General features: G+C 45.6%; 1 protein-coding gene and 1 long non-coding RNA gene across 22 annotated transcripts in view; one reads left to right on the top strand and one right to left on the bottom strand.

Annotated features, from left to right (window-relative positions):
• Positions 1–27928, bottom strand: part of KMT2C (lysine methyltransferase 2C) — a 222825-nt gene that overhangs the window by 16577 nt on the left and 178320 nt on the right. For 12 of the 21 annotated variants that reach the window (XM_088799766.1, XM_088799771.1, XM_088799772.1 and 9 more), the window contains 16 exons: positions 26456–26529; positions 25038–25217; positions 22825–24696; positions 22096–22394; positions 19027–20849; positions 17853–17964; positions 15223–15301; positions 13639–13702; positions 11611–11843; positions 7075–8748; positions 4645–4854; positions 3801–3965; positions 2261–2402; positions 1954–2101; positions 428–606; positions 86–222 (listed from right to left, as the gene is read on the bottom strand). In XM_088799766.1, the coding sequence (XP_088655892.1) occupies positions 86–222; positions 428–606; positions 1954–2101; positions 2261–2402; positions 3801–3965; positions 4645–4854; positions 7075–8748; positions 11611–11843; positions 13639–13702; positions 15223–15301; positions 17853–17964; positions 19027–20849; positions 22096–22394; positions 22825–24696; positions 25038–25217; positions 26456–26529 (7391 nt within the window). The remainder of the gene's footprint in view (positions 1–85; positions 223–427; positions 607–1953; positions 2102–2260; positions 2403–3800; positions 3966–4644; positions 4855–7074; positions 8749–11610; positions 11844–13638; positions 13703–15222; positions 15302–17852; positions 17965–19026; positions 20850–22095; positions 22395–22824; positions 24697–25037; positions 25218–26455; positions 26530–27928) is intronic. The other 9 variants (XM_088799778.1, XM_088799780.1, XM_088799783.1 and 6 more) reach the window with 7 other exon arrangements.
• Positions 1997–6795, top strand: LOC141567553 (uncharacterized). The gene is made up of 2 exons (XR_012490294.2): positions 1997–2124; positions 4170–6795. It is a non-coding gene; the product is annotated as an uncharacterized LOC141567553 (long non-coding RNA).

Below are 27928 nucleotides of genomic sequence, written 5' to 3'. Positions count from 1 at the left end.
TTTCATTTCATGCTAAGCCACCTGATAAGCCCTGAAAACTGGGGGCACATTCCTTCATAACGTGACAAACCCATTCCATCTTTACCTCAGCAGCTGTCGGATGCAGAGTAATTGCCACAGATATAAGACCCGATCTGGGGCCATTTGGGGAAGAACCGAAAGGCGGTGTGAAAAATAAAGTGCCTGGCTCAGTTTTGATGTCATTCCGTCGAGACTCTGAACCTAGAAGGGAAAAACACCAAAGGGAGGGATTTGGTGTCAGCAGAGCGCTGTGACACGGGACGGGGCTGGGGGCTGTGAGATGGGACGGGGCTGGGGGCCGTGAGAAGGGACAGGGCTGGGGGTCGTGAGAAGGGACGGGGCTGGGGGCCGTGAGAAGGGAGGGGGTTGGGGGACATGAGAAGGGACGGCACTGGCACCTCCCCACCTTTTCCCACAGTGCTGGGCAGAATTGGAATGATGGGTGATGGCACAGGCTCTGGTGGCTCCTCCTTGACCAGTGACAAATCTGGATATCTGCTCACTTCCATGGCAACCACACTCTCAGGAGAGGATGAGGGAACAAAGCTGTCAGGAGTGTCCCGATCACCACCGTGGTCCTGCATCCTGAGAGGAGAACACGACACGTCAACACGTACAAACCCCCCACCGCACCCTCTGGCACCAGCCCAGCCCCGTCTACCGCTGGGACCTGAAGTTCTCATGGCCAGTGAGGCAGCTCAGGGGCAAAGAGGAAACCTTGTGGAAAAGAACTATAAGTAACTTAGGTAGTATGGTTTCTTCTGACCAAAGCTTCGCCGTCTGAGTTTCAAGAGCTGCCCAAGAAGAAAGCCGGTCAGACCCCCACATGGCACAGAGGTGGCGGCTCGCAGACCCCAGGCCAGGGGAGCAGGTGTGTGGCTGTAAAGGACAGCGGCGCCCCCAGCAGCAGTCACTCCTGCACAGCACCTTATGGGCTGCATAACCTAGTCTCAGGAGAGCAGAAATCTTGTCATTTTTCTTAACTGATGAAGGTGAAGAAAAGAAGGGCCTCGTCTACGCAAGAAGCTGGAGGTCACCAAGGCGACTGGGGTTGGAGGGGAGCGTGGTCTCAGGCTAAATGCTGTGGGTTACCCATGGGTGTGGCGGCCACACTGAAGGAGAATGTGGGAGACAGCAAGAGGAGGAGCCGAGTCCCTGCGAACGCCAGGATGGAGCAGGTCCCCACCTGGGGTACGCCCGGGGGCCGCCCCCCACCACTGCTCTGGAGTCCCAGCCTCGGCAACTTCTGGCAACAGGGTACAGGAGAAAAAAGGACCCAGATTCTAAATCGGGATGAGTTTCCTCACCAGCAAACGGGGGGGGCAGAGGCTGAATGATGTGTCATCCCACAGAGGCCTGTCGTCAGACAGAATAATCAGATGGACTCTGGGAGCACCTCTCCGCTGAATCTAACTGTCGGGTGGCGATGACCTACTAAGGGCTCTGATTCTCCCCAGTCACTTTCGGGAGCTAAAGAACTGATACGAAGCAGTGACAAAACTCTGGGCAGTGCGGTCCTTAAATGCTCTTCCACAGAGGCATTCTGACATCTGTGGCTGCTGTCTGCTATTTAGACATCTGCAAACACTTATCGGTAAACCCAGTCAACCACATTACTAGCTTATAAAGGACAATGGTCTTTGAAATACTTTGCGCGGAGAATCCCACTGCCTCTATGTCTACTCAATTATTATTATTATTTAACTTCCTACATCGTAATAAGATTTCGAACATTCACAAACTAATTTCATTTAATAGTAAGAATGTTTTATAAACTTTAAACTCTGGAGAAAATTACTCACGTTACCCCTGAAATGTTTTTACATGCTATTCCTACAGACATTATGCTAAATACACACATGTGTACATTTTTAAAGCTATGCAGTAACTATGCAGTAGCCAGCAAACCCTTGAGCACACGGGCGCGCCTACCTGAGCTCCTCCTGGTTATTGTGTGGTGGTGTGGGCAGAGAGGCCGGCACGTCGACCGTCTTTGGGCCCTGAGCGATCGCCCTGGCTAACAAGTCGTCTTGCGGTCTGAACGGCAGCTGAAATGGCTTAGGTCCTAGACTTTTGGTCACTGGAAAGCAACGACACAAAACGGTGAGTACTTTAGTGGAAATCGGAGTGGGCTGAACTGTACAATCTGACTGCCGTTCCCACACACGGGCGGCAAAGGCACCCTCCTCGCAGCGAAAAACCGGGGGGTGGCAGCAGGGGTGGTGTTTGCCCGTCGTACCTTCATGGCTCACGAACACTCCAGCTTTTCCAGCAAGTTCTTCAGTTGTCACAAAGCCATTTGCCATCTTCTGACAAGCCAGAGGAGGTGGTGTAGGAGGAAGAGAGGCAGGGGGTGTTGGAGGATTACTTAAATTATTCTGCTGCAGGAGACCAAAAAATTTTAAATTATATGCTACTGAGCAAACACGCCAGGACCCTGCTAAAACTTACTTCTGTGAATTTTTAGCACATGGAAGCAAGGCTACTGAAATGCATTCAAGGTGCCTCTTCATTCCCCAGTGCACAGCAAGAAGGAAGCAAGTGCACAGGCCAAGGAGGGCAGGACACACACTCAGGACGGGATGGCATACGCTACCCACGGGCCTCGGCCCAGCTTGAGGACTCAGCTTGGAAAGTAGGAAACAAATTTACTTTCCGCCTGATCTGATTCTACACAGCTCTTTTTGAATTTCATTGTTGTAGCCGGGAAGAACAGCTTTAAAATTCAATGAATAAATTGTAAAAAGTTCTCAAAATTTCCTTTTTTAAATTCTCATTAAGATATGCCCCAGTTCTATAAAAAACTTGAGAATTTGTGGCCCTAACCCTAACATTGCAACTCACACCCTAGATATCAGAATCTGGATTGTCCAAAATCTCCGAAAGAAGCAAAAGCAGGAGCAGCAGTACCAATACGACTGAATCCTTCAGAAATGCAGCTCCCCTCAAACCTCTCTCCCTGCTTCACCTGTGTCATTTACTGATTGGTTGTTGGAATCTACCAATAACATGCAAATCAAGCGCAAGGTGAAACTGCAAATCTGGCAAAGACCTAGGCCCTCATGAAGATGAAGGGCTGGAGGACAGCGTGCACAGAAGAGACGGCATTTACGAGAGTTAGGACAGGCTCTAACTGAAGAGAAAAGCCAACACCAGTCATCGATGGAGCACAAGAGAATGATTTTAGTGTTAAAGTAGGAGAAGCCCTCAGGGAAACTGATGATCCTCTCAAATATTTTTACAAAAAAAAAACAACAAAAAAACATTTTACTTAAGTCAGATGTGAAGTAAAGAATGTCCAATGAGGTGATCATAAAACTTTCTTTAAAAAAATACCGAAAGATAAACCTGATTTAGTCTGATATTACTGTAGCAGTGTAAGAATGCATAGTTGCAACTGATACCTAATTAAGACAACATAACATAAAGAACTTTTTTTCATTTCATTTTTCAGGGTAAATTCCGAACTACATTTTTTATCCTATTTACTATAAATTTGGATTCATTTCAAGAGTTAATAAAAATAATGTTTCTAGGGGAATATTTTCTCTACCATGGAAATACGTAACGGATGTTTTTCCCAATTTTTATTCTTACCTATATTTCTCAACTGTTCATGTTAAAAACACTTCACCCAGTAAAATGTTAACCCTTTAGCTGAACTACAGTTTAAATGAAACTTGGAAGATTAGATGTAAACTAGATGGAAAAACAAGCTCTACCCATGCTGACATGGTATCCAACAGGAAGCGAGGTGACACCTTGGTGAAGAAACATACCTTGTAGATCAACTGAGAATAGTAATCCGAAACCCCGTCAAGGGCAGCACTGCCAAAAGTTCCTAGAAGTCGATTCCCACTATTAAATTGGCCACTGCCATAAGGAAGAAAGTGCGCAAAGTTCACTCCAATAATTGGTTCCATTAGAGGGAGCAGAGAGAGCTGCTATTAAAAAACACATTTGAGAGTAATGTACACGATACACAAAACAGGGCACTTCTCAACTTTTCTAAGACCTGAGGCAACTTAGTCAAACAAGGCTTGAGAAAAATACGACAAAAATTTCAAATATCAAAATGCTGAAGTAAAGTGAGAGCGACTACAGAATCTTTGCGATACACTTAAGCTTTATTCCTCTCTGTCTTACAGGGTTGCTGCCAGGCATCGAACAAGAAAAACACATTCCTTGTCTTTGCTCAGCACCCATCAGGGTGTGAATCGAGGCCAGGGACCCCCAGGGGCATTTTAGTGGCTCTCACAGCGTCTGTCACAACTACGAGGTGGAAGCACAGAGCTCGCAGTGGGGAGAGACCAGCGCTGCATTTCTTTGCATCCAGGGAGGAGGAGTGTGGACAGCTTTCCTTGGGGCCCAGCGGCCACTCTGACACTAAGTGAATGCCGCCTGTCACCTACTTGCATCAGTTTTACTTAATTCCCAGGGCCAACCGAACACGGTGCAGCTCTGAACCCCATTAGTTTCCATGCTGAGATGTCTATCCCTGTAACTCTCTACTTTAATTAGGAAATGATCTCAGTGAGAAGAAAGTTTCAGTTTAACAGGGTTGAAACAGCATTTGATGTTCTCATCCTTGAATTTGTAAAGGGGCTACTGCGGAAGGCTCACCTGCTTCAGGTGGGTAAAGGTGTCGGAGGCAGAGTACAGGGCTTGTTTCTCCTCTTCCTCCTTCCGCCTTTTCTTTGAGCGAGGTGCTGCCTTCTCCCCCGTCCTCTGAGTCCGTTTGCTTCGCTGTTTCTTGGTTTCACCTCCATCTGCTTTTGACAACTGGTTGTTGCCACATCCAAAAGCACCTTGCATTTGAGCCCCCAAAGTTTGCTAATGTAATCAGAAAGGTTAAGAAAGTAAGTGAGCTATTCACAGGCTGACTTCCAGATCATGCTAACCCAGCTCCGTCCCACAGCACATAGTCCTGCATGGGTGCTGTAAGTCCAGGAGAGAAGGTGGGGGCAGCACAGGTCTGTGTTCTGAACATATCGTCCCCTTTCTGAACATTCCTCTCTAGGGTGGCAATCAGCAAGCTGCCAAGCCTGAGGAGAAGTACGACTCTGCGGCTCAGCCAGCTGCCCTTTGGGGACCTGCCCGCATGGTCGGGCCAGGCGCAGACCACAGGGCCCCACTCCTGCCGTGAGGAAGGCACTCTTAGCCAGACGGCTGTGTGGCTGCCGGTGGTCTCGCTGAGTTGTTCTGGGTTCCCCTGAGGACTGGGTGAAACACGAGGTCTGCGGAAACAACTGACGCTCCCCAGAAAAGCTTCGCAGACTGCGTCTCAGCTAAGAACAGTGAGCCTCAGAGATCAATAAAAACAACTGGTCATTCCAAGTAGCTCACACTCACACATCTGACTGAAAAATAACTGCTCTCTATTTCAAGTCAATGAAAGAAGGCCTATAATAAAAGAAACACACCTTGGTTTACTTTGTAATTAAGACGTGAGAATGAACCAGTCCTCGAACAGGTTTTTCAAATACTGTAGTGCTACCAATACCTACAAATACGGCTGTTATTTCTGAACTGAGCTGTACTTTGCCCAAAGCAACTACAGTTGCTGAGCTTATTTTCAATGTATTCTGCATTTAATCTTTGAGGGTTCTGAAGAGTCTGGTTTCCAGTTGTACTCTAACTGGCTTAGAGCACGGACAGCAAACTTTTTCTATGAAGGGCCAAGAGTTAAACACCTCAGCTCATGCTGAGTAGGGAGGAGGGGAAGCATCACACACTGCCCTTTCCGGGTTGGACCCACGGTTCTCCCAGGGCCGGCCCCAGGCAGCACAGCAAGCAGCACCGGAACTGGTTAGAAATGCAGATGCTCTGGTCCCCCCAGACCCACCGAATCAGAGACCTGTGAGTGAGAACCAAGACTAGAGGTGTCCCCTCCATCTTCACATGCATAGGAAGCCCCTGGGATCTTGTCAAAAAGACGCTCTGACTGGTAGGTCTGTGGGGGACTGAGAGTCCGCGTCTCCTAAAAGCCCTCCGCTCAGGTCAGGCTGCTGGTCCCCAGGACTGCACGCTGAGCAGGAAAGGCCTAAGATGCCTCACTGGCTCTGAGACTGACAATGCGAGAGCTTATCTAAGCGTGTGTGGGCCAGGAACTTTCAGTGCTTTACAGACATAATCTCAATTCCTCACAATTACCCTAAAAAAGCAGATGTTACTGCATTTCAAAGAATACTTTTAATTCTAGAAGAGCACAAAAAATTAAAAGTCACTGGAAAGTCTGCCTTTGATAAATGATAAAAACAATTAACAATGTGAATGGACCTGTTCTTGCTCTTTTATTGCATCTACACTAAAAACCACAATGGCTGCACTTGGTCGTCTGTTTTGGTGGCTGCTTTTGAAACTTGACTTTAAACATTCTTAAGTAGCACAGATGTTATTGGCTGCCAAAAATCTGAGTATCATTCAGTTTACACTACTGAAATAATTTAATCAGTGACTACTGTAGTGATCTGGGTTGTGTACTTTCACGTTTTCTCTATTGTCGACAGGACGTCAGCTATATCCATGTAGCTGCTTCTTTGTACTTTTCAGAGTTTTACACTCCTCAGGCCAGGTGCCTACATGCGCAGTATGTGCTCGCGTGTGTACGCGTGTGTACGCGTGTGACACTATCACGCTCAACTATCACGCTGAGACAGCATCGAGTCCTGCTGAGTCGTCCCTGGAAGCCCCAAAGGGCATTCACAGGGGCGCACGTATTTCAAAGTGGTCAATGGAAATCGCACAGTTTTTTCAATAAAAATAGACATGTTACTTTGTTCCTTTCGTTTGATCGACTCACCGTGGTAAGGCACACGTTACATATGAAATGCACTACTGTGCCTTTGACTTTTGAAAAATATAGTAAACAAATTATGACTTAGTATAGTTTATGGGTCTAAGTCAACACATGGGATCCATGGAGGCAGAAACAACAAAATAAAAAATGAGTAAAAAGTATTGGAATTGATCTAGTGGTTGGAACTAACCTGCTGACCATAATTTAAGACAAAAGGGAAGAAGCGACGTGTAGGTTTCATGAGTCATACTCACCAGTCCTTCAGTGGGGGGCTGCCGCTCGGCAGCTTTGCCGTCTTTTGTCCAGTCGCCTTCTGAACCCAAAGCACCTTCCGGTTTCTGGGTTAAAAGGGCAGCTGCCTTCTTGTTTTTCAGCAGATGCTTCAGAAGTTCGTTGCCAGAGTCTCCTTTGGCAGCAGGGGCCCCAGCGGGACGGGGGGGACTTGGCCCCGCGGACACGGGACCTGCCGCGGCCTCTCCTGCAGCCTCGTTCCCCGTGTGTCCCTCTAACGTAGGTGCCTCTTGGCCTGGGCACTGCTCGGGCCCGGCCGTCTCCAGCTGGGCCTCGTCGGCCGTGGCAGGGGTCTCTGAGGGCAGCTGGTCCACCTCTGCTCGGGTCGGAGTCTGTTGGGGAGCAACTCCTTGCGAGAACTCAGTGCCCGGCAGTCTGTTTTCTAGTTCTGTGCACAGCTGGGCTGTGGCTGAGCTGGGAGCGGCCGGTTCCCCCGACTCGGGCTCTGCCTGCTGGGGCAGCTCGCCAGGCGTGTGCCCTGGGGGAGTGGAGGTAGTTTCTGAGACACTTGGAGTCGGAGGGGCAGTTATGTCTGAGTGAGGAGTGGACGGTGCCTTCGTGGATTCCGTATCTTCATCTTTCTTCTTCTTTCGTGTTCTTTTCTTTTTCCCTTTTTCTTCTGGGATTATATCAGAATACAGCTGAATAAGAGACTGGGCCGAGCCGGGATAACTTTGTCCGTGGGTGACAGTGGGGTCTTGGGCACATGGGACACTGCTGCTGGCTCCTGGAGCCGCTGCAGGTAGAACAGGTGTAAAAGGAGGCCTTGCTGGGGCCTGAGTAAAGCTGGCCGCAGACAGGCCTCCATGTACCTGCTTAGCAGAATGGAAACTCGGGCTGCCACTGGGGACTGCTAGTGAGTCAGGAACAAATGAGGGGGGGCCACCCTGCCTGCGCTCGCTGGCTGGCAGGAAAGCGTGGGGAGGGGGCGAGTTCACAGGTCCCTGCTGCACGCTCTGCTGCTGTAGGGCTGGGCCCACCTGCTGCTGGTGCTGTGGCGACTGCGGCAGGGCTCTTGGGGGCTGCATGAAATCACAAGGCAGATCAGGGCTGTAGAATGGAAGCCTGCCACTGGGCTCCGAGCCCAGCAGGCCGTGCTGCTCCCTCTCCATCCTCTGCTGCAAAGCCCTCTGTCTGTCCACTTCCTGCATGAGCTGGACTCGCTGCCTTTCCTGCTGTTCTCGTAAACGCTCCTTCCGTTCCCGTTCCTGAAAACTTTCGCTGAAGGGGTTATTGTCATCAAATTCCACCCGTGGAGGCGGTCCACTCTGGCCACTCGCATTTGACACCGGCCCCGGGGCTGGTGCGCAAGTTTTTATCGGTAGCTGGGCAGCTGGAGGCGGGATCCTCGGCGCACTGAGGGGGAGGTGAGCAGCAGCGGCGGGAGCCTGCCAGCCGGGCAAGCTGGGCATGCGGGCGGGGCTGGTATGGCCAGGCAGGACGGGCGCGTGCGGCTGCAGCTGCGGTGGCACCATGGGGAAGCTGGGCTGGCCCATGGCGGGGGCGGGGGCGCCAGGAACGAGGGGAGGCTGGGGCTGGACGCCCGGCAGCCCGGCAGGGGGGGCCCTGGCGCACTGCTGCTGCTTGATGCGGTAGTCCTCAATCAGCTCGGCATGCTCCTTCTGCTGCTTCCGGATCTGCAACGACCAATGAAAGCGCCCTCATTTACGCGTACATCCAACTGCAGGTATCAAGCGGCAACACTGGCTCAGGGGCACACCGGGCGCTTACACGGAAGGCGGATCTTACAGAGACACACGTATTTTGCTTGGGCAATGGATAAAATCACAGGAACTTGGACTGGTAAGCATTATCTAGAGACTACCAATATTTTTAACAACAGGATGTTTGTAAAGTCACCTGTAAAACTTCTTTACATATGAAATACCAAAAACAAACTCAAACTACATTTTTCTGAAATAAAAAGTAAGAAAATCTCACTGTGAAAGTCAAACTAAATTACACATCAAAGGTAAGATAAAACAATAAGCAAAGGCTACACAGGAATCAGCTAATTGTGACATCTTAGCAGTTCCATTAATACGTAAGGTTAGAATAACTGTGCAATTTAACTCAAATGTAAACATGTTAAGATTTCATTCTTAAATATACAAAAAGATGCAACATGTTAAGATGAATTCTGAGCATGGATACCACACCCTCCCCCAACCAGAAAGACTAGATTAGTGAAACTCTGAGTTCAACCGCTAACAGACCCAAGTTATAATTTCTGAAATACATACAGAGCTAGTTTCTAGTAGGGTCCTGACTTGTGTGGGTTAATTCATTCCAAAACCCTTCATGCCCCAAAGAGCAAGATGCTGCAGGCCACGCTCAATGCAGACGTGACCCGTGTCCTGGGAGCACCCCACATCCCTTCAGGGGCTTCAGGGGAGGGGGTACAGGATGCTGGACGCGGCCTTCAAAAGCATCCCCTCTGGGATGTAAATTATACTAGTAAGCGGAACCCAGAAGCTCTAATGGTTTTTCAACTTATTTTCTTCAGTTTCCCTGGCAGACCATATACTGTGGACATTAGGGTTCTGGTCTGCCCTCCACTAGCTGTATACCTTCTGTCTTACTTTCTTGTCTTTCCTGACCAGTTTCCTGGCTAGAACTGAGGAATGACCGTAGGGCTGGTGAAGCAGTATGAACATACACGAAGCACCGAGAATGGAGTATGGAGACTAGAACGGGGTCGTCCATGTCTTTCCCTGGACATTTAAAAAGACCTTTGAAAACACCACTGTCAGCTGCTTGTATCTTTATGCGATTACACTGGATTGTCAGCAGCGATACAGTAAGAGGATGTGTCCCATTTTCCAAGTATAGTATTGGCTTCTAAACAGGATTCGATCCATGGATATGCAAAAGCTCATCGTAAAGAACTTACAGAAATACACCAAAGGCAAAGAAAATGCTAAAATTACTTTACAATACCCATCCTTAAAAGAATATTTACTTGCAATAAACATGAATCCAGAAGGTAAATTTAAAGAGAAAAGAAACCTCTCATTCTGGAATAGTCCGAGCTTTGAATAACAAGGGTTGTAACCACCTTACGGCTGGTACATGACTGTGGCAGCTACAGCTTGGAGATGAGACATCTGGGTGAAAATCCCTAGTCAGTAACCAGCCGGCGCGAACACCCACGTCTGTGCCGACGCACCAGGTGCCGCGCGTCAGCGGTGGTGCTGGAGACGGCTGACTAAGACCATGTGTGCAGATGTGTGTGCAGTGCTGTCCGCACAAAGCAGTCCGATTGTCACTGAGTCAATCTACTCTGAGCTCCTCCTTTCTCTACTATTAACATGTAGATTACCATCTTATTTTTAAAAAATTAAACTACACAATTAGAAACAAAACTGACTCTTTGGGTGTACAATTCTATGAACTTGAACACTGAGAGGCCATGCTGCAGCCATCACCACAATCAAGACAGTAGAGTTCTGTCACCCCAGAAGATCCCGCTGTACTGTAAGCCCTTTGGCGTCAACCCTCCTCCCCCCACCCCTTAGACCTGGAAACCACCACACTATTGCCCAACTTTATAGCTTTGTCATTTCGAGACTGTTACACACACTGAATTAGTACATAACCTTTGGGGATCAGTTTCTCTCACTCCGCATAACGCTCTCGAGCTATATCCACGTTACACATTGACAGCGCCTCCTTTTTCACGGCGGCGTGGATATGCCACCCTTTGTCCACCCATTCACCCCTGAAGGATACGTGGGGTGGTTCCACTGCTGTGACTGTGAGCAGAGCTGCTGCAAGCATTCAGATGCAGGCTTGGGTGTGAACCGAAGCTTTGATTCACTTGGGCAAATACCTAGCAGTGGGTTCTTACCCATTTTGAATGCTCATTGTTTCAGATTTTAAATAAACAACTTAAGTTTTACTTCTTTTTAATTATTTCAGTATGAGCATTCTGAGAAACAACTGGTTTCTAATGGCAGATAACAGCACAATGGTTTTGTTTTTCAGGAATGAGGACTTCACGTAAGATGTACCAAAATACTGAGCAAAAATGTTAGTAACATCCTACGAAAAAGTACTGCCAGAATGATTCAAATGCTGCACCTGAAACTGCACTACAAACCAGGGGACCCAAGGCGATTATCAAGAAAATGTCAACTGCAAATGAACAAAGGCTGCTCTGGCCCCCGACTCTGGTTCCCACCTGAACCCGGGAGCCGTGTCCTCAGGGAGCCGAGGACCCATCTCTCAGGGCAGGTAGAGTCCCCGACTGTCCCCTGCTGTACCAGGTTTCCTGCCAGAGCCTGAAACTAGCTCTTCTAGGTCAGGACTATGAGAATTAATTGTTTTAGTCTGAGCTGTGTGACCACTGCTCTCAGGAAAGCACTGGGGCAATTTCTTCAGTTGGTGAGAGGCTCAGAGCTGCCGTGTCACTTGTGTACTTTCGTGTGCTCTTGAACACGCATCCACACGCTCCGCGACCTTGTGCTCACGGACAGCCGCCTGCCCGCCCGCCGTACCTGCTCCAGCTGCCTCTGCACCATGCTCTGCTGCTCCGTGACGTGCTTCAGCTGCTCCGCGTCCTCCTCGGGAAACTCACGGCCCGCTTTCTTGGCGGTGCGCTGTTTGGCCGACAGGGCCTTCTTGGACTTCCTGTGGGCACCAATTTGTTCTTCGAGGTATTTCTGCTGCATCTGAAGAAGCTGCTGGGTCTCCTGCAGCCACTCTTCATACTGCTTCCGTTGTGAGTCATCTGAGGGAAAAATGAAAAATTCATCTGTGTTAATTTTCTAGAGTCCAACAACAGAAAAGTTACACACATCCATTTTGTTCAGAATCGCAGTTTCATATAACCTTGTAATAGGTATTTTGAAAACACAATACTAAATATTAGACCATAATGTAATTCTAAAGTAGGAGATTTTAGAAAAATATTTAAGAAAACCAAAGAATGCATGTTTTTAGGACACGGGTTAAGTTCATACTTATCAATACTACAAATGCAATCTTTGAAAAGCAGGAGACTTTTATCAAGTGGAATGCTTTCATCTACCGCACTATCAAATTTTCTAACCCACAAGCCAAACTATATATTGTTATATGTGTATTTTATTAATTCACAGATTTTGAAAAAACAAAGTAAGACACATCCTATTAAGGTCCAGGGCATGGATTAGGTATCATTTCCCATGCAAATTTTCCTAACTTTATAAAGTTTTCCTTATTTTGTTAATAGTGAAAAAATGTCCTAAACTGAGAGCGAGGGAACCTAGAATGTTTTAGAAAGGGTCAATATAAAGTCTAGGTTTTATAGTAAAGGAAATTCCTACGTTAAAAACACTGGTGATTTTTATGAATTCTGTTAACATATATGCTTCAATAAATAAGCAAAGGTAGGGAATAATCACTTTTATGACTGTCATCAATATCTCCCCAAATAGTTCTCTCTCTTCACCTTGTACCAACATTCCTTCTTTATTCTTTAAGGGCACTTTACTTCACTGATGCCAGGTTAAAAAAAAAAAGTCATCTTACGGTAGTGAAATTCAGAATATACCTTTACGACTCACTATACGACAAAGAAATGAATCAATACAATTCCCAGAAGGACATTAGCTGGAAAATTACATCAATGGTAACAGAATATTATCATACAGTAAGAATGCACCCAAAGCCAATGGGCACAATAAAGCCAGAAAAAGCCAGTTGGTTACAGCAGTTTACTTGCTTTCAATGCAAATATGGGTTCAAATTATGATAATAATTAATGCAGGGGTAATTTCAAAAGATTGGACTTTGGGTTTGTTCCTAAACCCAGAAGTTCCAGTACATATATGAACGTGAAATCTAGTCTAGTAAATTTGCAGGGCATTTTTCAAGAACAGGCTTTTTCACAAGATTTCAGAAGTTCTGCTTCTGGTAGAATGAGACCTACCGCAAGGAAAGCCTTTCTGGTTTCTGGAACCAGGAGAGCAGAGGTGAGCAAAATGAAAAATAATGGTGAAAAAATAGTTAGCTAAACAGTCTGAAGATTTCAGAAAGGTTCAGTTTGGGGAGGACTTGAAACACTATCCTGAACCACTCGGGACCCCTGGAGACAACTAGAAAGGACTCGCTGGTATCCATCCTTCATCCCTGACCTCACACCACGCTGCTAGCCCAACTGATTTCTAAGCATATTCCCTACATTGTTCCCATTCAGGGTCCTTTTCACTTAGGCAGACAGTCATTAGAGCAAGAAGTTGTTTAATTCTACAGATTGTAAAGTGCCCAACCTATTAAAAAAAAATAGCAACAATATTGAAGAGAATGGGGAAGATGATTTTTCTGTATTAAAATATTTATCTCTATAATTCTTCATGCAGAGAACAAAAAGCAATGAAAATACATCCCTTGAGGAAAAGACGCCTAATAAGGTTTCAGAAAAGATGAGGGCACTGAGACTTAAAATTTAACACACCTACACTAACTCCAAGTTTAGAAGAAAACAAATATAGTGCAAACAAGCAATCCCCACAGAACATGTAACTTATTAGATTTATACTTACTGACAAAGCCTGGACCAAAATTTGGAGGATTAGGCCTAGAAATCTGATGTGTTATACTGCCATCCTAAAATAAGTAAAATTTACAAATAGGTTTATTCCACATTTCAGTTAAAGGGGAAAAAACTTTTTAAAAAGAAAGAGAAAGAAATGGGAGGAGAAAAACCCTTTAATTTCCTAAGACATGTTTAAAGTTCTCCCTTTTATAAAAAAGGGAATGAGTTGAGTGGTGACAACCTAATTGCTGAAAAGTTTAAACTATCTCTGAATTGTTATATTTTTTAGATTTCAGGTGAAAAACAATTATGTTTGAGGTGAGGGATTATTCATTAGAAATATAATAGAGGGCAAATCAAATCTTGTCAATACTTTGCTAGTGATCCACATAAAACCCCACTTTTGATGAACTCTACGTGGTTTCTTCTGCAATTAAGACATAAGCATGGGTTCTGGATTTACGAAGTTCTGCGCCATAACACAAAGTTATCTATAAACAAGAACCAACGTCTAACATGTACAAACAATGAAACATACACTAATTTAAAATACTAGTTAAATGTCTTGTTTCTCCCAGAGTGACTGAATAGTTATTAATCCCAGTTTCTTGGCAACAATCTGATACATTTTAACTTTATAAAAACATTTACTCAGTTGTTACAAGTTCAGTTAGACGCGAGCTGTATACAAGGTAACAATTACAAATGAAACTGGCAGCCAGACCTTAAGACATGTAATCCTTATACTACACCAAGCAGGTGGTGTAACATTTGACAGATCCGAAAACCCGAAGTTAGAGCACTTGCCCAAATTTGCACAGTAAATTCACAGTGGAATTGAGATTTTTTTAAAAAAAACTCAGCTACGAAGCCTATGCTTTTCCCACTGTATGACATGGTATTTTTCTCTTAATAATAAAAAGAATAAAATTACCAGCGTACTAAACCTAAAGCACAACTGGCAGGGCAAAAATGAAAATTCCAGAAAGACATGTAGTAGGTAGCTTTCTCTTTTTTACGCAGGCAGATACTTGGGGGTGGGGATCAATGAAGAAAAAACACTGTATAAAATGAACAATTCTACTTTCCCGGACACTGGCTAACACTAAATATTTAAATATATATATTTAGAGCTGATCACTATGAATAGTGAGTATTCAGAAAACTAAATTATTCCAAGGAACAAATAGCAGAACATGACTATAGCCAAACAGAACGATCATAATCATTATTTTCTGTTTTTACCAATCTTACATTTTAAACCTAGTGGCTTAATTCCGAAATGCAGGACATGAAACTGTCTTTGTGGAGTTGAAAGTAATGAAAAGCAAAACCAAACACCTAAGCGCATTTGGATTCCCTCCAAGTGACTGTCTACCCTTAAGTATATAGGTCCTTTTCAGAAATCACTGTCAGTTTTTTAACCTTCATTTGTCTTTCCCTCAAAAAGTAACAAAAGCTGTTTATTTCTGCTGAGCCGGCTGGTAATACATTCTGGCAGCGTTCTCAGGCTTCTACGCCCTTCTCTAAGAGGACGTGTGGTTAGAAACGGGAGCTTGGTTCTCGGGGGACTCGTCAGGAGCAGCGGTACCTGAGGAACTGCCTGGGGCAGGAGGTTCTGGCCCTCGCCAGGCGGCGTCCCGGTCACCGGCGGGCTCATGAAGGAGAACCTGGGAAAGGAAGGGCACGTGTCAAACAGGGAGCATTTCGGCTCACGTTACTCTAAGCGCTTAACAACCTTCTCCTGCAGGGAAGAAAGAGCAATGGCAATTCCTTCTCACCTAAATCCTTCCCTCGCGCCCCTTTCTGTGCACCGACTCTATTAACCCTCACTCCACACCTCCGGGAAGTGCGGACGGACAGGCTCCTACTGCTCTCACTTTACTTCTGATGAGGAAGGTTCAGAGACATGGAGAAACTTTGCCCACAATGCCCGGCGGGGCTGCAAGATGCCAGCAAGGCGACTCGAGGTCTCACTCTCGGTTCTACTCCTCACTATGCCTTAGAATAAAATTAATTCAAGTCTTCTGGATTAAAAAATATAATGAAGACATAGTTTTAGCACATAAAATCCAAATATCCTGGATTTTAAAACTAAAGATGCATTTCAGTTAAGAAATGTCATGTATTTTTGTACGTTTCTGTTTCTAATGTTAAAGCAAATCGAAAATTGGTCATGAACCAAGAAAAAGTCCGTATGCTTAAAAATATTTGGTAAAATGTTAGTTATTCTAATGAGAGCTATAAAAACTTCCCAGAAACATCACTGCTATAATGAAAACACTTCCTCTAGAGTTACCAAATGCTTCAACGGAATTAGATATACGTACAGCACAATTTCCAAGTTACGTATCAAACAATGTACATTAGTATTTAGGCACTATTAGAATTCAGCACATACACTTTTTTTATTTTTTTAATCAGTTGTTTGATTCACCTTAACAACCCCTGCCTGGTCTGGAATGATCTCCTAATCCAATCATCGCTCACTGTCTATCTCCCTCAGCCAACATATCACACCCCTGAGAGAGACTGTCACCCCCACTTCTTCAAAGTTCTCAGCAGAAGAGCAGACAATGTGCCTGATACGTGGCTGAAAGGTCAGTGTATCTCTAACTCGTGCAGATACGATGCTGAAAGAGCAGCGGTTCTCATTCTAAGGCCCACCTTTTAAACTAAGGGCTACCTGCATTTTCTTCTATTTTGACAGCAAACTACCTGTTCCCACAGTGCCCTGACTCTGTCACCCACACAGCTCACGCTCTTCTCACAACAGGAGCTGTTTCAGGCACCTGACGTATACCATTTAGGTTCACCATTACCTTGAAATTACGGTAGTTATCAGACTTATTGCTCAATTTGTTAATGCATTAAAAAGCACATGTAGCATAATGTTTAAATTCAAATAACTATGTTTCAAATGTAACTGATTTATGGTATAATACTATGGTTTTGGTTTTGCATATAAAATGCTTTGAGAAGAAATTCAAAAGCTTCACTGAGTGTCAAAAAGGTTCACGATATAAAAGTTAAAACCCCTGTGATCGAGAAACATTGTTGATAGTGTGCAACAATGAAAATCATTAGAAACTACTACCGCTACTTTGATCTAAAGGAGGCTTCTTCCCCATTTCAACAAACGAAAACGATCTATGCCTTTAAGGATTCCCAATTGATCTTTAGTATCACGTTGATCTTAAATTCACGGAGCGTTTGTACTGGGTTCCACAATCACCCACATTCCTTTTCACAGAGTTCTTCGCTGGGCTAAGCAGCGAAGGTGGGGCGCTAGCCCACTCTCTGCCCGAGGCTGTGGGATGGCCATGTGCAGACCACGCACGTGCTCGCTGAGAACGGGGACACCAGCGCCACCTGCAGGTACTGATTCAGCAGGTCCGTGGCTGAGGGACTGGCCTGCGTTAGGAACGTTGCAACTACAACCATTCCGATGCTGGTCCAGGAGCAAAACGTAAGTCACCGCCCTGAGTGTCAAATATCCCTGAGGGGGCGTAAACACTCTAGCTTCAGGAATTCGTCTGGTCAAACTCTTAGATCCTTCTTTATTCCAGAAGGCCCATTTCTCTGCTAACAGTGAAACGGCTTACAAACTCTCCACCCACTAACTTCCAGTGTCCTCTCACCTAGTCCTCCTGCCTTTCTTTTCGGATTCAAACTCAGTTCAGGGGCATTTATTTGAGAGCTGAGTTCACAGATGCCTCAATCACTCAGTCGCTTTACTGAAATGTCCCATTTTTTTTTCTTTGCTTTGTTCCTTTGATAGAAAAAATATTCACAGGCTTAAATAAACTAGCGTCTCATCTCAACACAGAACAGTTTCTCCTTTCCTGCTTATCTTCTCATCTTTATGGACGTAGGATGAAGTATCTCTGTCCCAAGCAGTTTTAGTTAGCATTAACTATTCGACAGGTACTTAAAAGCACACCCACTTAAAATACTTCAGATTTCCTAATTAATCAAGTCCATCTTCTAAATCTTTCTATGTTTCATTATGTTTCCCCTGTAAGTAATGGAAATCAAATCCTGACATTTGTACAGCATTTTACATTTGATCACAGCCAGCTGACATCATAACACATTCATACACTGTTCATTCCTAGAACCATAGGTTTCTGAGTTACTAAACATTCGTTCTGGGTACTGGTCATAATTTCATGCACTTTCATCGGCTGCAGCGTAAGAATGAGAAACAGCTTCCCCTACCTGTTCATAACCATCGGTGGCATTCCCATGTTGTTTTGTGCCATCACTTTATTTATGCCTTTCAGGGCCACCATTTTGGCTTTCATTATAGGATCTGTAATTGCGTCAAAATCTAAAGAAGGAAAACATTTTCAAGTTATGGATTTCACAGTACTTGGCTCAGGTTACACGAAGAGGTAATGTAACCATCACAAAAAATTTTTGGTATATGTGCTGCCGAAGCGAGCACTTCAGAAAAAATTTATAATCACTGTTAGAATTTTCTGGACGAGGCAAGGAATTATGTGATGATAAGAACCTTATCGTGAATTTAATCCTATCTCAGTGACCCATAATTGAAGCAAACTTTATTACCTTAGCAAGAATCAAAACAAGAAGCTTGTCCAATTTAAGGGGATTATAGCAGTAATGCAAAGCAATATTAATCAGAGCTGCTTCTTTAGTAATGTTAACGTCACGAATGAAAACTGGCACTCATTTCTGAGACTATGGAATTCCAGTAGTTATCACTCTTTAGCGGAAAATACGTTAATTTCTTGAGGGCCTATCCTTGCAACAGGGATAGGCTCCTGAGAAAAGACCTCTTTGCATTTAAGTGAAAAAGAAATGGACCAATATGATGAAATCGGTAATGTATATAGGAAAAAACGTCAATTTTATTGTTTACAGGAAAGCATTCCTTAGACACGTCTCCTTTGATTGCTAATTCTTACTGTCGGAGACAGGTATTTTTACTGCATTGCTATTCTGTGGGATTTTCTTTTTCCTTTGCTCAAATTAGTTAAAGAGCTTTATGTAGCAACAAGTTGCCAACCATCTATCATACACACATGGACAATACGTTTATTTCTATAATTTTTTTAAATTCATCTTACAATGCCTCTGAAAATACATGGCAGTAATGGTTAGGAACGAACTAAAAAGAAAAGATGACTCTTGTTTCTGTTAAACAACAGGGCAAACAACAGAACTGAGTAAGTCTGAAACTCAGTTTTGAATCTCGATTTACCTGGGAGGAATCTAATAACTCTGAACCGGTTTCATTCAAAGCAAAGGAGGAACAGACAGGACGGCGGTGCTCTGGTCCTCAAGCAGCCATACATGGACTCTAAGCCTCCTGCCTAGCACCCTAACGCCCACGGCAAACATTACGGAAACTGGAGGGGCTTCCTACCGATGTTTGGGAAGAAGGGCTCTGACCGCTGACGAATCATGGCCTGCATCTGCCTTTGCTGTTGCTGCTCCTGCCTCTCTTGATCCAGAAGATCCTGTAGAAGGAGGGGCTGTTCTTCCAGAAGGAGGGGTCTCTCTCTACTTTGCTGGGCTAATGCTGGAGGGATCATTAGCTGGTGGGGTCCAGGCAGGCCGCTGGTCCCAGGCTGACTTGTGAGAGGCACAGTCTGGTTTGCAGGTTTTCCGGTCCCGAAACCGTGACTCATTGCTGACTGACCCTGAATGAATCCTGGGTTTACCTGCACACCCTGAGGAAAAGCATGGTTGACTCTAGAGACTACTGTCACATTTGAATTCATGGTACTGTCCAGAACATGCCCAGGCGGTGTCATCAGGGGAGGAGGCAAACTTGACACGTGACTAGATGGTGAGGCTGGCACAGTGGATGGCGGAGACCCCAATGGCCTCATGTCTGAATTATCCGGTTTTTCATTAGCAAGTAAACTGGAAAGAACTGGAGTTGACCCAGTTACACCACAGGAGTTCACTCTGTCCTCAGCAGGCAGCTGGCTAGGTCCATGACCACTGGCGCTAGAGCCAGCACTTTCTTCATTGGTTCTTTTGTCCAGTAGATCTGGACCACAGGACTGCGAGGGAGCCTTTGCTCCCTGATTTACGTCTGTGTGAGCAGAAGCCTGGGAGCAGGGAGTGTCACCGTTATCTTTACCCTCATCACTTTTCTCACTTTCACATTTGGTTTCCCCTTTAGAATTTGGAGACAGAACTTCTGTCTTTATCTCACTGGTATCAGTGGATTTTTTCCATGGAGAATGTTTATCAGAAGGAACCACAGTCTTATCTTCTGGCTCCTTTTTTTTGGGTTCAACAGATACACACTGGTTATCTAACTTGTCATCAATCGGGACATTGAGGTCTAGTTCCTCATTAAACATGCTTTTCTTATCTCCTAGGTCAAGTTCGGGGTCTGTATAGGCAATGATGTCAAATTCTCCCGACCTCAGCAGGTCATCCAGGTTGGGATCATTTGCTTCCAAATTACCTAAAGTGTCCAGTTCGTCCCCCTTGCCGTCCTCTGCGTCGAGATTTAAATTTTCAAGATCTTCATCGTCCAAGTCTTTGACTTCAACCCCCTCGAGGTCTTTAACGTCTAGCTCCTTTACGGACGGGTCATCAGAATCAAGTTTCTCTTCGAGACCATCAGAGGACTGGGTGGCCACCTGCACATTATCAGGCGGTGTTTCAGCGGGCGCAGACGTTGGCAAAGGGGTCTCTGAAAACTCACCACCTAAGGGATGACTCAGGGACCGCATGACCACAGCAGATGAGTGGAGAGGATCACCTTGCTCTGGCTGGGATGACGGCACCTGTTCCAAATGTGGGTGCACAGGCAGCTGACTGGGTAGACCCTGCGAAGGTCGTCTCATGGGGTCTGTGTGTCTAGGGCCTGGAAAGTCTGGCCGGGGAATGAAGTTTCCATGTCTTGCATGAGACGGTGCGTCTATAACACTCCCAGGAGAAGCACTGAACGGCAGCCGGGGCCTTCCGTCGGGGGCCCGATGCCTCAGTTCAATAAATGCTTGGCCCAGTATGTTATGCTGCTGAACGGGCAGACCCTGCGGTGGGAAATGCTGGGCCAGTCCAACTGGACTGGTCATTTGTGAGTTATTTAACGGCCTGGGCACATCAACAGACATGGATCTTCTCAGCTGCGGAGGAACTGCAGACGCCTGCATTTGCTGAGAAGGTACAAGGAAGCGCTCCTGACCTGACAGGGAGCCGTGGTTACCTCCTGGAAACGCAAACCTGAAAGAAAGAAAAAAAAAGGCAACAGTTAATACTAAATATTGTGTGGAATTTTGAGTTAGGTTGAGAAAGTACAAGTTTTAGTCTAAACTCACATACAAAGGATGACGACTTAGGCAAAAACAAAATGACCACGATAAGAAAGTACTTGTTCAGTATCTACACGCAAGTACATTTTTGCTAAGTACCTTGCAATGAACCTAACCTGAGCTCCAAAGACATATGCTCAACAGATAACATAAATGAAGACAAAGGAACAGCCACCAAGCAGATGGAATCGATTGTTTAGAACTCAGCATAATATTACTGCAGTTGAGTGAGAGTCCATTTCTTTTTTCTATGTTTAGGGAGGCCACATGGAGGAAGCTGATGGGGCGGGAGGTGCTTGAGTGAAGGGAGGAGAGGTAAGGAAGCTGCTGGGGGGCCCTGGTAGCCTGCCCATGGGCAGAGGCAGATGACCACACAGACTCATCTGTTTGCTTGAGAAGAACGAAGGCAGGAAGTAGGAAGAGAGAAAGAAGGACAGGCCTCATCTGTAAAGACTTAGCAAATGAATCAATTATACAACTGCTGTTATTATTTATATTGCACCTTGTTCTAGAAAGAACTAAAGGCAATTTACAAATAAATATCAAATAGACAGGCATAAATTAAAACTGAGGGGGTAAAAAAGGAAAGTAAGAGTTAGACTATGTAACATGGAAATAGGCATTAGAGTAAAAAATATGTCTGATAAAACAAAAAGCATGTCTTAAACAACTAGCTCCTCATATAACTGGGGTGTTATAACTTAAAACTTTCGACTAGCCACTTCACTTCGGAAAAAACGAAAAACAACCTATCTCATCACGAAAAGTTCCCAAAGGACAACATTCTTTCAATTTGGAAATTGTCACAGACATTTACAATGTAAACTAAAATAAAAAATTGGGGGAGAGGAGAACACCCACTTATCATGTCACAGGAAGCTCTGACTGAATATGGTGGCTACATGTCAGAGGTTTGAGTGTATGAAAAACGACGTCATTGTGGCTGTAATACAATACTAACAATCAATACCTAACAACAAACGGAGTCATTAGTTATTAAAAGAATTCAAGACCTGTCATCCATGAAAATAACTGCTTATATCTCAAAGAGTCAACAAGGAAACAGCAGTAACAGCTTGGCTGAGAGCACCTTCATCGGTCTATTCCCTTCCCCTAGTAGCAGCCGTTTAAATCTGACCTGGAACCGAAAGCATTACCTGAATCCATGAGGTCGCATCCCCATGCCGTCAGGAGTGTAGGGTCCGCGCGGATCCTTTGGGAACACAGAGTACCGAGGTCCTAAGGGAGGGACCACAGGAGACCTGATGCCCCCAGGATAGGGAGGTGGGGGCCGAGCGAAGGCCTGGCTGATGCTCTCAGGCTGCCAGTGGTGCAGGGGCCCGGGGTGGGGCCCAGGGTGGGGCCCGGCTGGGGGCTCCTGTGACCCTTTCTCCTGTCGACCTGCCATCTTCTTCTGTTGCTGCTGCTGCAGAATGAGTTCCCGTAACTTCTGCCGCTGAAGGGAAAGAACCAAAAATCACTGGGATTTCTGATAACTAGTGGCTAAATCCTAGCGCTTCCGATATGTGGCTTCAGCAGTAAAACATCTTAATGTTTTCAAGTTTGATGAAACACTACTTACAGCTAACAAGTCAATAGCTTATAAAAAAGAAATGGATGATTTAGGTCCGTGTCCTTGCCAGACAACTATCAGAAAAATGAAACCTTTCGTATTTAAGAATTCCCCTACAAATTCATAAATATTGAAAGCAGACACAGAATAAATCCAAGCAGATTGGTGTTAATTTTATCCATTTCATTTTTCTTTTTTTGCAGTATGACAAAAAGTTAAACTTTAACACCTGTGTAGAAATGACTCAGTTTGATGAAATGAACCGCTTTCTCAAACAACACGCTCACAGCCTGAGGACACACAACATGTTTACCTGTCTCAGTTTCTCTGTGTCCGCAGGAGTCATATTCACAGTGCTCTGTGTGTCAGTGACCCCTGACGCTGGCGCAGGCCCGGGGGGCTGGGACACACTGGGAAACGCTGGGCCTTGGGAACCCATCGGTGAGTTGGAGGGGGCGCTAAGGCTCCCCGCAGATCCAGGCCGGGGCTGATCAGAGACATCACTTGTTCCAAAAGCGTCAGACTGAGGTCGTGGAGTCATCGGAGGCTGATCGTAGGGATCGCGAGCAGCAGAAGGGGAGACGTGACTAAAGGTGTCTGAAAGGCCCGGTCCCGGGGGCCTCGGTGTCTGCGCACACCCATCAGGTGGCCTCACCAAAGGGCCAGCTAAAGCTGCTCCTCGATTCTGCGCTGCCTGCAGGAAAGGATCCTGGTTTGGCAAGAGGACGGGTCTGGTCACTGAGGACCGAGTAAAACCCTCTGAAATCCTTGGCCGTGGTGTCGCTGGTGGCTGAGAGTAAGGAACAGAAATGCCCGGTCTCGGTGTGCCGGGAGGGTGAGCATACACATCAGCTCGCCTCTGACTCGCTGCCGATGCCACGAACAAGTCTGCCTGCGTGGGCGGCCTTGGGGTGGGTGGCTGCTGACTATACGGCTCAATCGTGGGTGGCCGGGGGGTCCCAGGAGGCTGGGAGTAAGGGTCTGCATTGGAGCGAGATGTTCCTGAGGGTTGGGAATAAGAATCTACAACAGGCCGTGGAGTTCCTGGGGGTTGTGAGTACGGATCCTGAGATGCTGGCCTTGCGACGGTACCAGGCTGGGGAAACGCCCTTGACGGATGGGCAAAGGGTTCATTCATTGCCGGGTGTGGGGTTAGGGGAGGCTGGCTATATGGATCGCTTGACTGGTTATGAGAAAAGTTATCTACAGGCCTTGGTGTCAAAGCAGGCCTTTCATAAGGGTCAACAGACAATCGCCTTGGTGCCTGTGACACTGACCCGTAAGGATCCTGGGAGGACGGAGGCGGCTGCATTGGAGTTTTGAAAGGTCCAGGACCACTATCAAGAGGAGCAGATGTCAACAAGGGCCGTGCATACGGGTCAGGGATCCGTTGTCTGTGAAACACATCTGCCCTAGGAGATGGTTTAGTGAAGTGATCATTGGTTGCAGCTGCTAGAGGACCTTTTGCAGTTTGTTCCGAAACTACAGGAGACCGGGGTAGGCCCGAGGGTTTGGGGAACTGCTCTGTCATCACAGGCCGAGGTGTGTCTGGAGGCTTTGCATAGGGGTCGCTGTGTGGCGTGGAGGAGGAACATGAATCTCTGACGGGGGACGGCCTGCTGGCCACGGCGTCACTCATTTGAGTGAGCCTGGGGACCGATGACAAAGGGGCACAGGCTTCCACCAGGGCCGAAGTTCTTCTGGCAAAACTATGGCCCCCAGGAGGTGGTCTTGGGGTACCGACCATTTTTGCGTAAGGATCCATGGGAGACGGAGGTCGGGAGTTAGAAGACCCAGGTGAAAACACCTGTGGGGAAGGCGGCTGAGGGGTCTGAGATGGGGACAGACCCTCCTGCAGGGAGACCCGGGCCGGGGCTGGCGGCGGCGGAGCCTGTGGTCTTACAAACACATCGTCCGTGGAGGCCGACGCCGGGGTGCTGGGGAGCGGCTTTGTAAACAGGTCTTTATGGAATGAGTGTGCAGGAGACACGCTGCCGCTGCCGGGCTGCGGGGGCACGGGGCTGTGCAGGCCGCCGCCCGGGGGCTCGGCGCCCGACGGCAGCGGCACAGGCTGCAGGCCCTGCTGCTGCTGCTGCTGTTGCTGCTGCTGCTGCTCGCTTTTCACCTGCTCCAGCTTCTGCGTGGCCTCGATCTTCGCCTGCTGCTTACTCTTCTGGCGCATTTGCTGTGGAAACCACGAAGAAAAGGCAACGATATGGTGAAGGGAAAATAGAACTGTCGTGGGGGAGGGGAGAGAAGCTGCGGAACCAGACTAATTCTGTTCTCAGCTACCAGATTCACCCCCGGCTGGCTGACGTGTGCCTAGAACAGTACTCTTTTTACTACTATCAACAAACTTCCCAAGTAAACTGACAAACATGTGGCTGAGAAAGGCAAGTCTGTTTTCCATCCAAGTTTTATATTCTAGTAAGAACACAGTCTGAACGACTGGCATCAATAGCTCTCTTCTCAATGGGCAAAAGTGGGATTTAGAAAAGCCCATTAATAAAAGAATGACACACGCACCTGCCTAAACTTCCACTCCTGCTCGTGTTCCGATTCCCTCTGCTTCAACGGGTCTTTAAAAAGCTCCAAGTCCACGCGTGAGCCGGGGTCGCTGCTGTCCTGTTGCTGCCTCTTCCCGGCGTCGTGTGACATCTGTACTTTATTAATGCGCAGAGCAGCCCTGTTGTCTCGGGCTTTTTGCTTTGAAAAAAGGAGAAAACAACTTCATGAATGTCAGCACGGACTAAAAATAAAAATAAAACTATGTGAAACTCTATCATATAAAAGCAAGAAAAACTCAGGTTAAATAGTTGAAATATAGCCCTTTGGAACTTACAGCCTCCCGTGTGAAAGGGTCTGGACAGCGGCCCACCTTCTCCTTCCTGTGAGGCCTGTCACCATCTATCTCATCAGCCTAGAGAACCCAGCTGTCAGCTAGTATTTTCCATCCTAACTTTCTTAAGAGAGCTTTCAAAAACGGAAAACTTCACCTCTCTCTCATTTTACAGTAAGGGAAAGTATCAAATCAATCCTCCAAATCTGGAATTCAAAGTTTAACGTTCAAGAAAATCACCTCAATCCTGTCATTACAAAATATATAGTCAAAGGAAAACAAACAAAGCATTAACACATCAAAAAAATCTTGCTCTGTCTGAACCATTATCACCACTGACAATGTACATTGAAGATCCAGTTGGAAAATTAACTGCTTATACTTTTCAGAACAATAATGCCAATTTAATGTGCTTCAGAACAAACGCAAGGATTCAGATTCCACTGACAGCCCTACTTTGGTTCTTTGGGAAATAGCAACTCATCGTCAGAACTGTGAATCTAACGAAACACCCTGATTAATTCCTGGTGAAGTGCATGTGGCAAAAGCTCCTTGCAGGTGTCCAGAGAGGTCTCTCGAGGTGTGTGACGATCTCTACTGAACCCAATACAGAAAGAGCTTAGTGTGGAAGAAACAAAGGTACACGAATGCAGCCTCAAAATTTAATCCTCTTCTGAGGAGATAAAACAATTTTGAAGTGAAATGAATTAAACATGCTCCTAAAATAACTGATTTCAATCTTCAATGTCCTGGTTCTGTTAACTAGCTTATGAAAATGTCACTCTTTATATTAAGACATAATGAGTTAGGAAATCACTATATAAACAAAGCTGTTCATTAGTTGTACAAGTATTAACATTTGTTTTCTGCAATGGAAAATCTTTTTGTTAACCTAAGACGATAAAATCCAAGGCTCAGGTATTGTGTTGGAAGATACAACACGCTGAATGTCAACTCTAATTGGGACAAAAAGGACAGTGAGCATATCCATCATGCGGAAAGTTACATATAAAATGAATGCACCTGAGAAAGCGATGCCGGATACACATTAAAGGACACCAACTAAAAATAAGTGAAAGATAATGCCTAAGAGGTCTTTAAATACCACATATGGTGCTCTTTCCTGCGAGCTGGCTTTTCTCCACAGTTTAGCGATCTGCTTCACTCTCGTAGTCCAGTCTGCAACCAAAGAACACAGTACACACATTTACAGACCCGTAGTGATGACGTGTCATAGTAAAAAGGTTGGTGAACTGCTCCCAGGTAAACTCATTCTGGCCAGATCTTCCTAACTGAGTAGCACTATACTAAGTTCCTTGTACAGTACCAAGTTCCTGGCACAGAGTAAGTCAAACAAATGTTTTCTGAAGTGTTGCCTTATTAACGATCAAGCTTGTAGAATTGGGGAGTTTATAAATCAAAGGGGCTAAGCAGCCAAGATAAATTTAAGCCCAAGATAATAAATTCTCTCAACCATGTTAAGAGGCTACCAGAACCAAAGGTAAAAATTTTGTAAAATATCTGTACTCAAGAGAAGTCCATCAATTTGACCAAAAGGAAGCAAGCCTTGTTATAAACAAGCATCTCACCAGCATCTGTGCACAACAAAGACATGGAAAAGTAATGATTTCGAGCCATTTCTATGAAATCCAGCGTCAGGACAGTATATAACATGAAGTTTGGATGAGATCAACAGTTAGTGATAGATGTACAAATGATTTAGTCCGTATTTAAAAAAAAAAAAGAAAAAAGCTTAGAAAAAGCCACTGAAAATGGAAATCAGATGACAGATGCACAGCCCAAGCATGGTATTTATTCAGGTTCCAGAATCACATAGTAAAATTATTATAGAAAATTACTTTTAAAAAACAAAACTATAGCTCTGCTCTGCGGACAATTTACACTGACGCAAAGTGACTTAATGTAACGAGATGTGCCCATCTATGAGCAGTAAGTAAGTGCGGTATAAAGAACTCCAAGAGCACATGTATTGCTTTAACTGACGTCCTGCACTGAACAGCTGGTTTCCACTGGTGGAAAGGCAGCATTTATTTCTCTCCATAACAAATCAAGCTCCACAGGGAGGCTGAACCAAAAAGGCCCCCAAAGAACAAGGGGTCATCCCGAAGAAAAGCCACTTCTAGCTACCGCTCTAGGAATTTCAGAGCTATGTGCTGACAGCTGGGAGACTATTGCAACACAGTCTGAACGACCTTTTCAATCCTGGTTTATGTTGTAACATGAACTCAAGATAACAAACCAGCATTTGCTTACATACAGCCTATAAATGACATTTTATTAATCCAAATGCTTCATCCTCTGGTTAATCAGAATTTTCAAAAAGGGTAGCACTGTATTATCTGTGTTTGTCAAGCAGACTGGACAGCAGGGGGAAGGGAAGACTGAGTTAGTTTTGCTGGGAACACTTAGAACTGAGTCTTAGTCTAACTTAATACTTTCGATTAAATAGTAAGATGCTGCTCTAGGAAAGCTTTTGTGCCATTACACATAGAACACAACACTGATTTCCGTATATTAAGACGGCGAGGAGCTGGAAAACTGATCATTTCATGCATTG

The sequence above is a fragment of the Rhinolophus sinicus genome, chromosome 8, assembly GCF_057876585.1.
Source record: "Rhinolophus sinicus isolate RSI-liver-muscle chromosome 8, RSI-T2T, whole genome shotgun sequence".
In the NCBI taxonomy this organism is placed as follows: domain Eukaryota; kingdom Metazoa; phylum Chordata; class Mammalia; order Chiroptera; family Rhinolophidae; genus Rhinolophus; species Rhinolophus sinicus.
Note: the sequence above shows the minus strand (reverse complement) of the source record. Positions and strands in the feature narration are given on the sequence as shown.